General features: G+C 39.3%; 2 protein-coding genes across 3 annotated transcripts; one reads left to right on the forward strand and one right to left on the reverse strand.

Moving 5' to 3' along the window:
* Nucleotides 1–1,502: 1,502 nt before the first annotated feature.
* On the forward strand, nucleotides 1,503–7,196 carry LOC117292118 (probable endonuclease 4). 2 transcript variants are annotated; one of them, XM_033774041.1, is made up of 8 exons: nucleotides 1,503–1,594; nucleotides 2,236–3,036; nucleotides 3,440–3,736; nucleotides 4,348–4,443; nucleotides 4,963–5,094; nucleotides 5,554–5,658; nucleotides 6,278–6,407; nucleotides 6,937–7,196. In XM_033774041.1, the coding sequence occupies exons 2-8, from the start codon at nucleotides 2,259–2,261 to the stop codon at nucleotides 6,989–6,991; spliced, it is 1,593 nt and encodes a 530-aa protein (XP_033629932.1). In that variant the 5' UTR covers nucleotides 1,503–1,594; nucleotides 2,236–2,258; the 3' UTR covers nucleotides 6,992–7,196. The 2 variants fall into 2 exon arrangements, with proteins under 2 accessions (XP_033629932.1, XP_033629933.1); XM_033774042.1 differs by having other exon boundaries at nucleotides 3,443–3,736.
* Nucleotides 7,197–7,613: 417 nt separating this feature from the next.
* LOC117293123 (coiled-coil domain-containing protein 166-like) lies at nucleotides 7,614–14,070 on the reverse strand. Its single transcript, XM_033775341.1, has 7 exons — nucleotides 13,823–14,070; nucleotides 12,619–12,672; nucleotides 11,920–11,974; nucleotides 11,385–11,529; nucleotides 10,543–10,622; nucleotides 9,614–9,790; nucleotides 7,614–9,353 (listed from the first exon to the last, which is right to left on the reverse strand). Exons 1-7 carry the CDS (start codon nucleotides 13,939–13,941, stop codon nucleotides 9,111–9,113), a joined length of 873 nt encoding a protein of 290 aa, XP_033631232.1. The 5' UTR covers nucleotides 13,942–14,070; the 3' UTR covers nucleotides 7,614–9,110.
* Between the last annotated feature and the right edge of the window lie 145 nt (nucleotides 14,071–14,215).

The following is a 14,215-nucleotide window of genomic DNA, read 5'->3' on the forward strand; positions in this document are numbered from 1 at the left end:
AAGGTCACTTTTGCTTTGCTGAGATGCAGATCACTTGAGAACCATTATTCCAGTATATTTTACATCTCTTTGAAAAAATTGCCTGGTACGTGTTTTCCCCCATCCTACATTCTAGACTGTTTTAAGAGGAATTGCCTGTCAATTCTACTTCAGCTTTCGTGATACACCGATTACTTTCATCTTCTTTTGTTTCATCTTGTAGCCCGCCTCGGCGGCCTTCAGGCGAATTAATTGAGATGCAAAATCAAGCTGCAGAATAAGTCTGCTTGCCGAGTGTGACTCAAGGAATGGGATTGGTGTGGAATTTGGGACATATTCAATGGGGGATCCTACAGTATAGGATCCACATAAGATCCCATCGGATCCCATCCAAAAAAATCAATGGGACTCAATAACGGGATTCAATGAGAATGTTTTCCTGAGGCACCCACCCACCACCCCCTCCTCGTTGCTCAAACAATGTAATTAGAATACGAAACCTGGTATTATTATGAGTGTCATGATACTGTCTTTAAAAGTGAAGCAGCTAGGTGTTATGAAAGTGTCACGTTGTGTGAAGTCTCAACATTGAATTGCGTCACCATTTGGTGCCACAGGCTTCAATGATCCGCTAGCTAATTACAAGTTAATGAATAAATTATCCCCAGGAGTAATTGATTGCCACCTAATGAAGAAGAGAGACAAAAGAAACTGGATAATGAGTGGACTTCATCAGGCGGGATAGATCAATGTTATCTCTCCAAGGATGTCTAGTCTCAATTAAAGCGGCCAGCAATCATTTTCTTAGGCACGGGGCTAGACCCAGTAACTGCATGAACTGGGGCCGCTCTGTAACTTTAAAGGAACAGTTGCCTTGGATCGGTCGAGTTGGTTGAAAAGCGTTTGTAACCCGTTTGTTATAAAATGCATATGGTTAGAAAGATGTTTTAAAAGTAGAATACAATGATCAACACAAATATGTCGCGAAATTGCGTGGTTTTCCTTTTACTTTGCGAACCAACACGGTCGGCCATTAATTTTTTATGGGAGTCACAAATTTGACTCCCATAAATGGCCGACAGTGTTAGTCGACGAGGTAAAAAGAATACCACGCAATTTCGAGTGATACTGTGTGGATAATTATATTCTACTTTTAAATCATATGTATTTTATATTAACAAATGGTTGAAAACGCCTTGCAAAGACCAACTCGACCGATCCAAGGCAACGTGTTCCTTTTAACCGTTCTTTTTAAGTTAAAATAATTTGCTTTTGATCATTTTGATCGTAATACGATGATGCGAACCCCAGTAAATGAATATCGCAGACCCATGCATCATGACATCTTATCTATTATTAGCCAGCTCATGGATGAAGCATGAAAAATGAAAGGTCCATAACTGATTGGAAAGAGACCACCCCCCCCCTCACCGCCACACCCCCGCCAAACACAGAATAAGTGAGAATAATCGACACTAGAGGGCGCTATTGTGTATTTTCCTTTTGCACAAGGTGGTTGCGCTGCGAATGTAAACAGATTCAGTGATTGAGGATCCACCTGTTTCGTGGGACCATCTCCATGGTGGGACGGACAGCGACGAACTTGAACTTAGAAGTGGGTACCACTTTTTCTTTTACAAATAACCGAAAGGGGTTTATCTAGTAGGTTATATTCATGTAGGCCATAGCCCTAGGCCTAATTGTTTATCACAGACTTCGCATATGATTGAATCATGTACCAAGTTCCTGACCTGTGTAATTGTACCATGGTCCTTAGCCCCACTTGTGTGGCCAAGGATTCAGCTATCCTTGGCCACACAAGTGGGGCTACATGGTCCTGGATTCGGGTCAGGAGGAAGTGGTACATAGCCCATGGTTAGCCCAAATGAAAAAGGAAGGGCTTGTAGTTGTACCCTTTCCCAATTATCCATAGCCGACCCTGGGTGAGGACAACTTTCCGTATCCTGCCACCAAACCAAACTTTTACTAAATTTTTCAAAAAGGAATTTCTCATTTAAGGTCAATTAGTTAGTAGTTGCAGTAGTAGCAGTAGTAGTAACTAATTAGTTAGACACTTTTTTGTCCCCATAACGAATGAAAAAGTGGTGGCAGGATACGGAAACTTTTCCAAAACTACCTTCATGCTATGAATAATGGAATGACTTTTGATCCTTTACACAAATTATTATGACTTGTTTGTTTTTTTGTCAATAATGTCATGAAGTAATTTTAAGTTTGTTTCTTTGTAAATTTCAGTTTGTAGCAAAAAGAAAACTGGAATGAAGCCCAAAAATAACGCAATCAAATCACAAAGAAGCTCTACCCCCAACGGCAAAAAGAAGAAACGGCAAATATCTGGCCATGGGCTTGGGGAAGATGCTGAATCAAAGTGGATGATTACAGAAACAGTTAAACAGAAACTTCCCAAAGAAAAAAACAAGGAAACACCACCAGAAGTCATCGTTGGCAAGCTGAGAAAGAGCAAGTCTGAAATAAAAACTAGTAAAGAAACAAGAAGTAAGAAATCTTCTGAAGGAGCTGAGAAACCAAATGAGAAGGCACTCAAGAACAAAGTACAGAAGGAAAGTGCTGATGGGTTAGAACCATCGACAGAGAAAAAGAAAAAACTGGAAAAGGGTCAATTGGAAGTTGGAGTTGGAAGAAAGAGGAAGATTGTTAAAAAAGTGGAAGGAGTAACAGGTGCTGCAAAACAAAGTCAGGAAGACTCAAAAGATCGGCTTGGAGTTGGACAAACCAAGACGAGATCAAAGAGAATCCAGAGGAAAAAGGAATGGAAGGTGATTGAGAGTCAGCCAGACATCTCGGAAGAGAAACCCAAGCGAAAACGCTCAGCTCCTGAATGTACTGAGACAAACTTGAAACAAAAGAAGCAGAAACTGAACGCTGGGAGGAAGACGCAAGGAGAGCTTATTAGTAAGAAGAGTGTGCGGAGTTCGGTTGATTCTCTGAAAAGTGTGGCACTTGAGGTTAAAGCTGAGGTGAAGGGCGACATGGCCAAAGCAGCAAAGTTTGTTGGAGCCCACATGAGTGCTGCAGGTATACACTATTCGGATAAAAAAAGGCATCCTCATACTCCTATACCTATAATGCAAAGTGAATGCTTACATCATAAGAAATGCAATGGATTGATGGGCAAACTATCCTGGAGCCAGGTTTTTTAAAGCCACAATTCTATAGCATTAGTTATTTTCTGGACATTTTCCTAGGGGTGAATGACTTTGCCTCTTCAACTCGTGGTTCAAATTCATCAACATCTGCGCACTTTCCCCAATGTATTCTGTTTTAAAGTATCAAGTTTTCAGAGAAGATCTTAATTTGTGGCACATCCTCAATATCAGTTTACAATAAAAAACCCAATAACATTGTGTCAAAATTGTGGAAGAGTGCAGCATCAAAGAAAAACGTGATTTAGAAGTAATTTTTTTTCCCCAACATTTAGGAGGTCTTGAAAATGCAGTTAAAGGGGCAGTAACTACAGGTGCCAAGGCCTTCGCTCTCTTTCTCCGTTCCCAGAGGCAGTGGGCAGCGAAGCCCTTGGAGGATAAAACGGCTGAGACATTTCGTCAGGCTTGTCAAGAGCACAAGTTCTCTCCAGATGTTATTCTTCCACACGGCTCATACTTACTGAACTGTGGGTCGCCGAATGCGGAGACACTGAGAAAGTCAAGAGAAGCCCTCGCGGATGAATTGAATCGGTGCGAGAAGCTGGGGTTGACACGTTATAACTTTCATCCTGGTAAGTGTGGAAGACCAGTATTCTCACCTGGTGTTTCCCAACATGTATGCATAAAATAATAACAAACTAGTAAAAATTTGGGCTCAATTGGTCATCGAATTTGCAAAAGAGACTAATCAAAGAAAAAACACCCTTGTTGCATTACTTTCTGGGCTTTCAGGATGCATAATAAAAGGCTTCAGCTGAAGTCTTTTATTATTTTGGTGAGAAATTACCTCTTTCTCAAACTACATTTCTCACAATGTTTAATACTATCAACAGCTCTCCTCTGTTCGTTGATAAGTAAGTTACAATTATTTTGGGAAGGTATGGTGAACGCGTGGTAATCACTCTTGAAATTAATGCCAATAAAACTGTTGGTTAGAAGCCTACAGCAGCTTGCGAGATATTAGTTTTTATGCCCCAAAAGTTGATTCTGATGTTCATTCCTATGAGGGATTATTGTTTCTGTGTGGATATATTCGCTACTGATTCTCTGAAAAACACAACCGCCTTTTGAAATGAAGTGTTCACATGTTACCTATATTTTCTACAAACATCAATGGCAACAGATTGATTTCACCTATTTAGACAAGAAATACAAAATTTCTTTTAAACATTTTTTTGTGAAGGGTCAACATGCGGTGAGATTCCAGTGGAGGAATGCTTGGATAAGATAGGAGAGTCCATCAACATGGCGCACCAACAAACAAACAAGGTCATGACAGGTCAGTTGCTATAATCATGGTCATCAGAGACTGGAGGGTCAAAAACTGTGCAAATTGTTTTGACACTTTTCCCCTAATATTTTGTTGTACTCAATTGAGTAAACGTAAAAAAAAAATTGGAAAAGGCATAACTTGCTGCATACTCCTCAGGGAGCTGAGATGGTTTAAAGAACGAATTAAACTGGCCCATTGGCAAGGGTAATAATATTAAAGCACCGTGACTGTCAACATTTGCGGATAGTGTCACAGTGTTATTATATATAAATGAGCTTTTGGATTGAAAATAATCAAGTTATCATAGGCGAAGACTCGCGCAAGACCCACTGCTCTGACGCGAGGGTGGTGGCTCCTCAAGAACTGCCCCCCATGAAATGAGACCATAATCGCGAGAGCTGTAGTCTCTAGGGGCTCAACAGTCTCGCAATAACATTACCAGTGTCTTTGGAATTGCTGAGAGAGTTGCAACAAACATTTACTGACTTGTCCACAAGTGATGAGTTGTTCTTGCTATGTTTACAGTGATTGAGAACATGAGCCGTCAGGGGAACACAGTTGGAGGGAAGTTTGAGGAGCTGCATGGAATTATTGAGAGAGTGAAAGACAAGGCTCGGATCGGAGTGTGTCTGGATACATGTCATGCATTTGCTGCAGGTAAGCTTCATTATGGATCCATTATCAATCAAAAGTATTTTGAGACCAACAATTTGCACTTGGGATATAATCTGCTGAACAGAGTCTACTGATCAGAATCTGCTGACCGGAAACACCAGGGCCAAACTTCATAAAGCTATTTAGCAGAAAATATCGCTTGGCAAATTTCTTTGCTAAATACACATTGCGTGGGGCACCAGCCACAATTCTTTGCTAAGCACACATTGCGTGGGGCACCAGCCACAACAATCCTAAGTTAGTGTATTTTCGGCTGGTAATCTGTTTCTGCAAAGCAATACTACTCTGTGCTTAGTTAGTTTTTGTGTTTACAGGCTAGATGAACTTGGGACCAGAGCTGGAGTCCAGTTCTCTTAATCGCTCGACCACGCCATGCCGCCAGATTTCTATTTGTGATTATTGTGACCGACTAAAATTTCTTTCTACCTTTTGTTTGATGAGGTTTTGATCTGTCAAGCGAATCAGGCTACCAGGACATGATGGAGGACTTTGAAAGGATTGTGGGTCTGAAATACCTGGTGGCTGTCCATCTAAATGATTCCAAAGGTAATACACACTGTCATTAAAAGCTTCCAAGTAAATTAAACAAACTAGTAATATTTTCAACGTTCAAGAAAGTAGTTTGGAAGAAACCTTTATGAAATGTAACTGATGAAATCTTCATTATACATGTAAGTGAGTAGGAATACTCATGTTAATTATTGACTCAGATAATAAACTATGAGAAATGAGAAGTTGTTGCAAACTACTTATCACTAAAAGGACCTATGGTATAAATGCAAAAGAAAAGTTAAAGGCCTGATGTTTCAATCCTAGCAGAGTCTTTCTCGAAGGCTAAATGGTAAAGAGAAAAACTCTGCTAGGATCGAAAACTTCAGGCAATTAACTATTTTGTGCTTGTGTGGTAGCAACAAAGTAGTGGTAAATTCGCATAGCTGCTGACATCTTGCAATCAGGAAAATATTGTACAGCAATCAGGGAGATATTAGAAATACATTCAACATTATAAGGAAAAATTTTCAACAATTAGGGAGATCTCCAAATGTCTCTGTCAGAACATAAAAAAAGATTGGTTAATTTTCAGGGAACTTTCTACAGAATCAAGGAGAGTTGGCAGAATCAGGGAGAGTTGAATCAATTTCTGACTCTTTGGTTTGATTGACAGGTAGTGTTGGGAGCCACCTTGATAGACATGAGAAGATCGGTCAGGGTCATATTGGCATCCAGGCATTCCGACGTCTCATAAACGACCCTCGCTTTGATAACATACCACTGATCCTTGAAACACCTGTTGAGTAAGTACTCATAGGACTTGTTGCAAGTCTATCATTACATTCTGGGCTCAATTTCTTAAAAACTGCTTAAGCCAACAAAGTTGCTAAGCATGCAACAAAGTTATGCTTACCAGAAAAGGTTACCAGCAAAAATACCATTTTACATTCACAAAATGTTACTGGTATCCTGCTATTTAGCAGAAAAATGTTAAGCAATATTTTCTGCTTAAGCAGCTCTATGAAATTGGGCCCTGTTGGGGAGACTCAGCTTTGGGATTAGGTTTTCAGCCCCCTTGGCAAAATTTTATGGCTCTGCACATACGCGCACGAGTAAAAATTCCCTGCTTCTGTAAGCGCTGTTTCTTTGCTTACTGTAAACAGAGCCATAAAAAATTGCCCCCTGGGTTTTCCTTTACATATAAAAAAACCATTTCTTCTCATTTCCTATTTATCCTGTAAAATGAGCTAACTGTGCTGTTAAACAAATTAACATTTATCTATCTACTCCATCTAAATCTGACATTAATTTTTGTTTTGTTTTTAAACTCAGGAATGGCTCAGAGTATGCAGAGGAGATCGAGCTTCTCTACTCATTGGTCAACTAGTCATTAGTACTGATGGTCGCCTTTCTAAAATAAACCAAAAAAAAAACTCTTGTTCTACCTCTTGTTTTACCAATTTCAAAACAATGTGATCAAAGTTCTTGAGCCAGAAGGGAAAACAAAGAAGAAAAATATAAAAAAGGAAGAAGAAAAAAAACAAAAAACTTATTTATTTCATTGTTAAAATCAGTCTGCCGACATCTTTCAATTTTTCCCGAAGTGGTTATTTTTGCTCCACATTGTAGCGTTTATGGATTGCGAACAACCGTTAAAAAGTATAATTCATGATTCTTTAGGATAAAGAATATCTTAAAGTGTTATCATATTCGAACAAAATGCTGGAAAGAAATAAAAACTCTTTGTTAACAACAATCCCAGTTGGATCTGGCGTAAAAATGTTATGGTTTTAATATCACACTTTGAAATTACTTTACATCTTATTTACAGACAAACCAAATATAATACACAGTGGTGGGGTTGAGAATAATAATGTGTGTGAAAAAATAAGTCCAAGGTTCTTTAGATATTTTCTTCGCTAAATATTTGATAAAGTTTTTCCCTTATTACCTTCTTAAAATTCAAATTTTTTTTTTTGAATGTGATAATTGATTGTACAAGTTGATACAAGAAAAAAGGGTAAATGATGTACTAGACCCCCCCCCCCCCTGCTCAAGTGCCCTCACTGAGGTCAAAGGTTGTGAGTGTAGTGTGCAAATTTCCGTTTGACATCAGCATTGGTGGGCTATGCAAGAGGTATATTCTTGAACAACTGATGATTTGAAGCACTGTACTCTTTAGTGTTATTGAGGTTCGGAGGAAATAACCACAGCCAGTGTACAATTGAACCCTTCTACATTCTAGAGCACGCCTTGGACATCAAATTTGACACTGGATTACAGGTCTGTGGCCAGTAGCTTTAGTGTCGGGCCAGTAAACTAATGACTGGACATGCTCGGTGGGCTTGTGGTGTTACAGTTGAATAAGAAACGGTAATTTTGAGTCTGACAGACTACATTTCATTTCTATTCAGTTATGAAGTATTGATACTCATAAAGACAAATGAGATGAATCAGCTCTTTACATTTCTTAATACTTGTTCAAATAAAAACCATTAAATGTATGTTAAGCTGTGTCATTTGTCATTTTGATTTTAGTCTTGTAAAACAATTCTGGTTCTGCAAGCAATTTAAGTAACAAGCCCTGGGTCAACTGAACATCTTAGACAGACATAAAATCGCCCAGAACCTCTGTTACTATAAACAGCATAATCTATTTACACATAATAGTACTATAATTGGGTGGAGAAAATGAATAAAGTACCTCAGGTTGACTTTTAAAAGTTAATTTATAAACACTTGAAAAACTAAACGCTGGACGGAACGTATTCATGTAATTAAAAAAAAAAAGGGTCTGCCACAGTCACTGGGTACAAGAAAGCACCCATGGACCACCCACTGTTCTCCCGTTGATGCAACCCAACAAAGCTGCAAGGAAGCACTGTTCAACACATGGTGAAAAGTTTTCTCAATATGCTGTTGAACTCTCAAATTCTGTAGCAGAAATGTAAATCAAGACTCACTGAAACAGTATATTGGCCCAACTCGCCACAATAAGCTTGGTTGTGCCATTTTGGGAGTCATCGTCCCTGTGTGTTACACAGATCTGAGAGTCGGTGCTGACCAAAAAGTCTGAGACTGGGATCCAGATCTTCGGAGGTACATCAAAATGATGGAAATTCCACCTTCTGATCACCCCTGTAGTTAAAGATTCCAAAAGCTTCTTGGAACAGTGTCTTCAGTGCTAGAGAAGTAGATCCAAGAGCATGACTCATTTAATTTGGAGAAAAATACCGCATCCTGATTACCAAGAAAGTGTGAATTCAGATAAAAATTCTGAATTATCTCATCCCTGTATAAGGGCAGTTTACTGCAGTGTGCATTTTTAGGCTAGGCAGAATTTACTACACACCATCTTGTTTACAGCAAGTGCAAAATGACTCCCAAAATGGCGAGCGTGCCGATGGTATCAGAGTGTGATGCTGGTGCAAGAGGGTCAACAGATAAAGCACAACTGTTGCCCCCTATCAACCAGACAAACCCTTCCTCCATATTTCCTCAATGACTCACTCTGCACTCTCCAACATCCCGAATGCTTTGAGGACCTTGTGTTGCCTGGTGCCGTGCAGTTTCTTCAGGTCGGCAGCATACTGTTGTTCCCTCAGGAGCTCTTTGCGTTGTCCAGACAGCTGCACCTTGTGCTCGTTCAGTGCACGTGATTTCTGGATGAGTTTGAGAAGCTCTTGTCTGAGATCTCGGTTCTCGTCTTTGATACGAGTAGTGTGCTCTTGAAGACAGTGCATGGCCTCCTGTTTTAGTGAACGAAAGAAGGCAAAACATAAGCAATAGTCACTCAAGAGAGGTCACCTAACATCACAAGGCCATGGACAGCCACATGAAGGGTGGTCAGGTTGGTGTAGTGGTGTCTTGCCTCGCCTTCCACCTTTTGGATCCTGGTTCAAATCCCATCAGAGGCACTATGTGGATGTTACTTTAACACTGATCTCTAGGCTTGAAACTGGGCCTAGTCCGAGATTGATGTAAGTCAACACCGAGATGGACAACTCACCTTATTTGCCTGCCTCCCAACCTCCTGAATCTTGGATTCAGATTCTCCCTGATACTCTCTCTTCTCCTTCAGGAATTGAGACTTGAGTTTCTGGATGGTCTCTGTATGTTTCCCTCGCATCCTAAGGACTTCCTTCTCCAGGTCTCGTATCCTCTTCACCTGACCTTCTTGAAGGCGCTGTCAAGTTCAAAATTTCAAAGTTTCAAACAATGTGATAAGCAGGGTCAATTGGTAGTGGTATTCACTGTTCATTATAGAGGTTTCACAAGGCTAATGATACATCAACACTGAGTGTGTTCGTTATCGTGTTTTGCATCCAAGTTAACAACAGATACAGAGCTCATACACATTTTGAAAAACGGATACAGTTTTGCTGATTTTTGTGGCCAACATGTTTTTGTGGCCAACTGTACAGACAGCGTACGCGCAGCATTAATGGACTCTACTTTAGAATGCCAAAAGGATGTTGATTCAAATTCTAACCGAGGCGCCTTTGGAACTTTTTCCTGCTAACCTTGTGCACTGGAAATCTAAAATCAAATTGCTCAAAAGATTTTTCTTAAAGGGAAACAATAGAATTTATTTGTCAACCAAGTCATATGTAAACGCAAAAGTGTTATAATGGCACACCATTTTAGAAAGACTTCTTGACCTTCCCTCTGTACTTAAGCTTAGAGCGAAAAATGAACAGAGCAAGAATGCATCAATAAACTCACTATATTTAGGAAGAAACTATGAATAAATAGTAAAATTGCAATTACAACCCTGTGTAAATCTCTTTTGTGGGAGTGTTGGCTCTCAAAAGAGCCGGTGTCAGAGCCTTTTTTAAGAGCCAACACTCCCACAAAAGAGTACTCGCAAGTTTACTGTTAAGTAATAGTTTCTTCCATGATTTATCCACATCATGCTAAACTTCAAACAAAACTTACTTTATATTCCTCTAGCTCATCCAGCTCTTTCCTCGTCTTTGCTAACTCTGCTTCCTTCTCCATTAAAGTATCTCTTAGAACTGGAAACAAAAATATATAAAGAGAATGAAATAGATTTGAGTCTTGAGTGGTCAAGAGCAGTGAACCCAAGTTCTGACCAAGTTTCATGGCTCCGTTTACCGCTTGCAGGGCAGTCGCCAAATTTCTGCGCTAGCTGTGAAGTGAAGAATGCCTAACAACATGGAGTACGCATGCGCACATAAGGTTTATCGCGAATAGCAAAATATCAAGAGTTGAACCCACACAAAGATGCGTGCTTGAGTCGTGCATGACAATATACACCGCATAGCAAACTACCCCATCCCTGCAAACCCGTGAAATACACTTGACGTAATCGCTGAATTCCCTGCTTCCACAAGTGCTGATTCTGTGCTTACGGTAAGCAGAGTCATGAATTTGGGCACTGTTAAGACTGAGTCATCAGAGGGTGTGTTTGAATCCTGATCCATTTTGTACAGTTGTCATACAAATGTGGCATACAAAAATGAACTGTAAATGTTAATTTTTGCAAAGGGGATAAAGATTATAATTTGTTTTTTACCCTTACACGAATGTGCATAACATACATACATATAGGGCATTTGTATAGCGCAAGCACTGCATTATACTGCTTCTAATCATCGGGCTAGCACAGTGGTCTTTTCAGAGTTCTGTGAAAGAATCCACAGGCAAATCACTCGGATGGGATTCGAACCCACAACCTTTGCATTGTTACAGCAGATGTCGTAGCACTAGACCACTGAACAAGCCAACTGGACCGCTCGGACTACATTCTGAATTACCTTTTTTCTTATCCTCGTACTCCTGCAGCATTTGTTCTTTTTGCTCGTTGATCATACGAATCTCTTGCTGATTCTGATCGCTCAATGTGACGATGGTTGTCTGGCGTTTGTGTGCCTTCTTAGACATGTAAGACATGTACTCATGCTGGAAAAGATACCATCAAAATCCCCAATGAGTAAACAAGCTGCATATTATTATGCTGTGCAATGACCGAGATACATTACAGTCACTGGACACATTTCGTAATTGTCTAAGACCAGTCTTCTCCCTTAGTGTTTCTCAACATGTGCATAAAATCACAAACCTGTGAAAATTTGACTCAATTTGTCGTCTAAGTTGCGAGATAATAATGAAAGAAAAAAAACCGTGTCACACGAAGTTGTGTGCTATCAGGGGACCTCGAAATCAAATTCAAGCGGTCTAGTGTAAACTGAAGGCACTGCTTTAAAAAACTTAAACATTAGTGGCTTCTTGTATGGTGTTTGACAAACATTACAAATATTATTTAATGCTACACCACCCAAAGAAACTTACACTTTCCACCCTAGTTTGATGAGCCTCTTGCTGTAACCATTCATTCTCCTTGCGACTAAGAGAAATAAGTTAAGAACAATTTCTCCCAAATGGCATTACAAATTACAATTTATAATTCAAATGAGTACATTTCAGCAGTCTCCCTAATCTGTGGTCCGCTGACCAAATACCAGTTAAAACACCCGAGGACCAGTCAGAAATCAGTACAAATCGTCTGGCTGGCTGGATAAGTTTTGAAAAGTATCCCTACTAAACATGAAATGCGGACTGGTGAAAAAAATGGCGGACTAGTAAAACAACAAGATAACTGGTCCCACAGGCTAGTCTGTCACTGAACAAATTAAGGGCAAACACTGCTATCATGCATTCAGGCCCAAATGAACTAAAAATGGCGAGTAGGAAGCAGCAATGTCAAAATCACCATAGACCCGAGATCAGCCCTTTAAAATAGACTTAGACACTTTGTAATAGTTCAAAATCAAAGTTCTCTGTTTACATTCTGTCAACCCTTCTGGACAGGTAAGGGTATAATTTGAGCTAAATTAAAGGAACACATCTTTCTACCCATATGCATTTTATAACAAACGCTTTTCAAAGACCAACCCGTCCGATCCAAGGCAACAGGTTTCTTTAAGTGGTGGCCGGATGCAGAGTTTTAGCTCTAGAAAACAACACAGGGTTATGTTTATTCAAGGATACAGTTCCTCCACCTTCTTCTTGATGCTTGCAAGTTCCTCAGTGAGAGTATCCAACCTGATGAGAAAAAAAAACAGCAAATAAATTTAACAACAGATGAATGAAAGCAAAATTCATAAAAAACACAACACATCAAGAACTACATTTCCGCATGTAAAATATTCATTTAGAGTTAGTTGCAATTATAATCACTGATAATTGTCACCCTCCATTGTCGATGGTCGCAGACAGAAGGATGGAGGGTTATGATTACCGCAACTTACTACTGTAGAGTGTTATGCCTTCAAGACCAGACTGAACAGTGTCACCTTCAGCTAATTACCCATCCCCCCACACAAAATGCTTAAAATGCCTTTACTTGCACAGAGTGCGTATCTTTTTATGCCTTGAGTTTTTGTCTGCACCTGCTAGTTTGCACCTCAACCAATGTGCGAGTAGACTCCAGAGGAGGTTGCTGCACAGTATAGGAAAATGATGAATTGCAATCTGTTCTCAGCACTCCAACTTCACGCAGACAACAACAAGTATTCAAAATACATAATTTCTTGCTTATTAGTAGACGAAGTAACTGGGGTGGGGCGCTGTATTTCTTATTTCAAAATTTTGACATTATCGAGCTAGTAGGCTTATGACCGATATTGTAAAAATTTCGAAAAAAGGAATATAGTGCCAGTATGACCGTTAATGTCAAAATTTTGAAAAAAATTAATACAGCGCCCCAGTTACTGGGTCTAGCTAATAATAATATTTATTGACATATGGCAAGGAAAATGTTGCTATGAAAAAGTAACAATATCCGATTAGCCCTCAGGAGGAGGGTTACGTTATCGCAACTAGTCACAGTATTATGACGTCAGTGAATATGCACCGTCACTTTGTATGCAACAGAGGAGTCAAACCTCTGGACAAGCAATATTTTTTGGGAATTTGAAATTCTTGCTCTTTATTAAGTTTAATTTTAAAAGAACGTAAAACAAGAACTTCAAAATCAGTTCTTTTTTGGTGGATGGAAATAGAATGTTTATGACTATGACAATGACCAAGTCACAACCATGACATAGGTCGAGAAAACGTTAATATAAGAGGGAGCCTTCAATTTCAAACCAAGTAAAGAAGATTAAAAAACTTGCATTGAAATGAAAGTTTGAGTTGACTTGGAAAAAACTATCTCATCATTAAATCATAAAATTTTTCATAATTTACTCACTCTGCTTTCAACAAGTTCTCCTTCTCAGTCGGTTCTGGAGCTTCATAGTTTTCCTCTCCGTCATCCTTTTTCCCTTTTTTGCCCTTTTTACCCTTACCTTTACCTTTCTTTGGAGGCATTTCGAATGTTTGAACGACGAAATGAGAGATTAATTTTGCAGTTTGACAGCCAGTTGTGCATGCAGTTTGATACCTGTTACGACAATACTATTACACACGTAAATTAAAAGTGCATAAACGGGTACCAGACTATAAATCTCGGTTGTCATGCAAATGATTCAGTTTATTTTAATTATAAAAACATAATTTGGCAACATTTAAACCAAATATAAAACTTGTTAAACTCCCTAAATTAAAAGATAAATTTGAAATATTTAAAATTTACAAATCTTAA

The sequence above is a fragment of the Asterias rubens genome, chromosome 7 (genome assembly GCF_902459465.1).
Source record: "Asterias rubens chromosome 7, eAstRub1.3, whole genome shotgun sequence".
In the NCBI taxonomy this organism is placed as follows: Eukaryota; Metazoa; Echinodermata; class Asteroidea; order Forcipulatida; family Asteriidae; genus Asterias; species Asterias rubens.

What these genes read in the sequence shown, in the direction of transcription:
- LOC117292118 (XM_033774041.1), top strand. Translation starts at nt 2,259, where the DNA reads ATGAAGCCCAAAAATAACGCAATCAAATCACAAAGAAGCTCTACCCCC. An exon ending in ACGTTATAACTTTCATCCTG is followed by an intron (nt 3,737 to 4,347) that starts GTAAGTGTGGAA and finishes TTTTTTGTGAAG; the next exon opens with GGTCAACATGCGGTGAGATT. An exon ending in ATCCTTGAAACACCTGTTGA is followed by an intron (nt 6,408 to 6,936) that starts GTAAGTACTCAT and finishes TTTTAAACTCAG; the next exon opens with GAATGGCTCAGAGTATGCAG.
- LOC117293123 (XM_033775341.1), bottom strand. Translation starts at nt 13,941, where the DNA reads ATGCCTCCAAAGAAAGGTAAAGGTAAGGGTAAAAAGGGCAAAAAAGGG. An exon ending in ATCAAACTAGGGTGGAAAGT is followed by an intron (nt 11,530 to 11,919) that starts GTAAGTTTCTTT and finishes TATCTTTTCCAG; the next exon opens with CATGAGTACATGTCTTACAT. An exon ending in ATGAGCTAGAGGAATATAAA is followed by an intron (nt 9,791 to 10,542) that starts GTAAGTTTTGTT and finishes TGAACTTGACAG; the next exon opens with CGCCTTCAAGAAGGTCAGGT.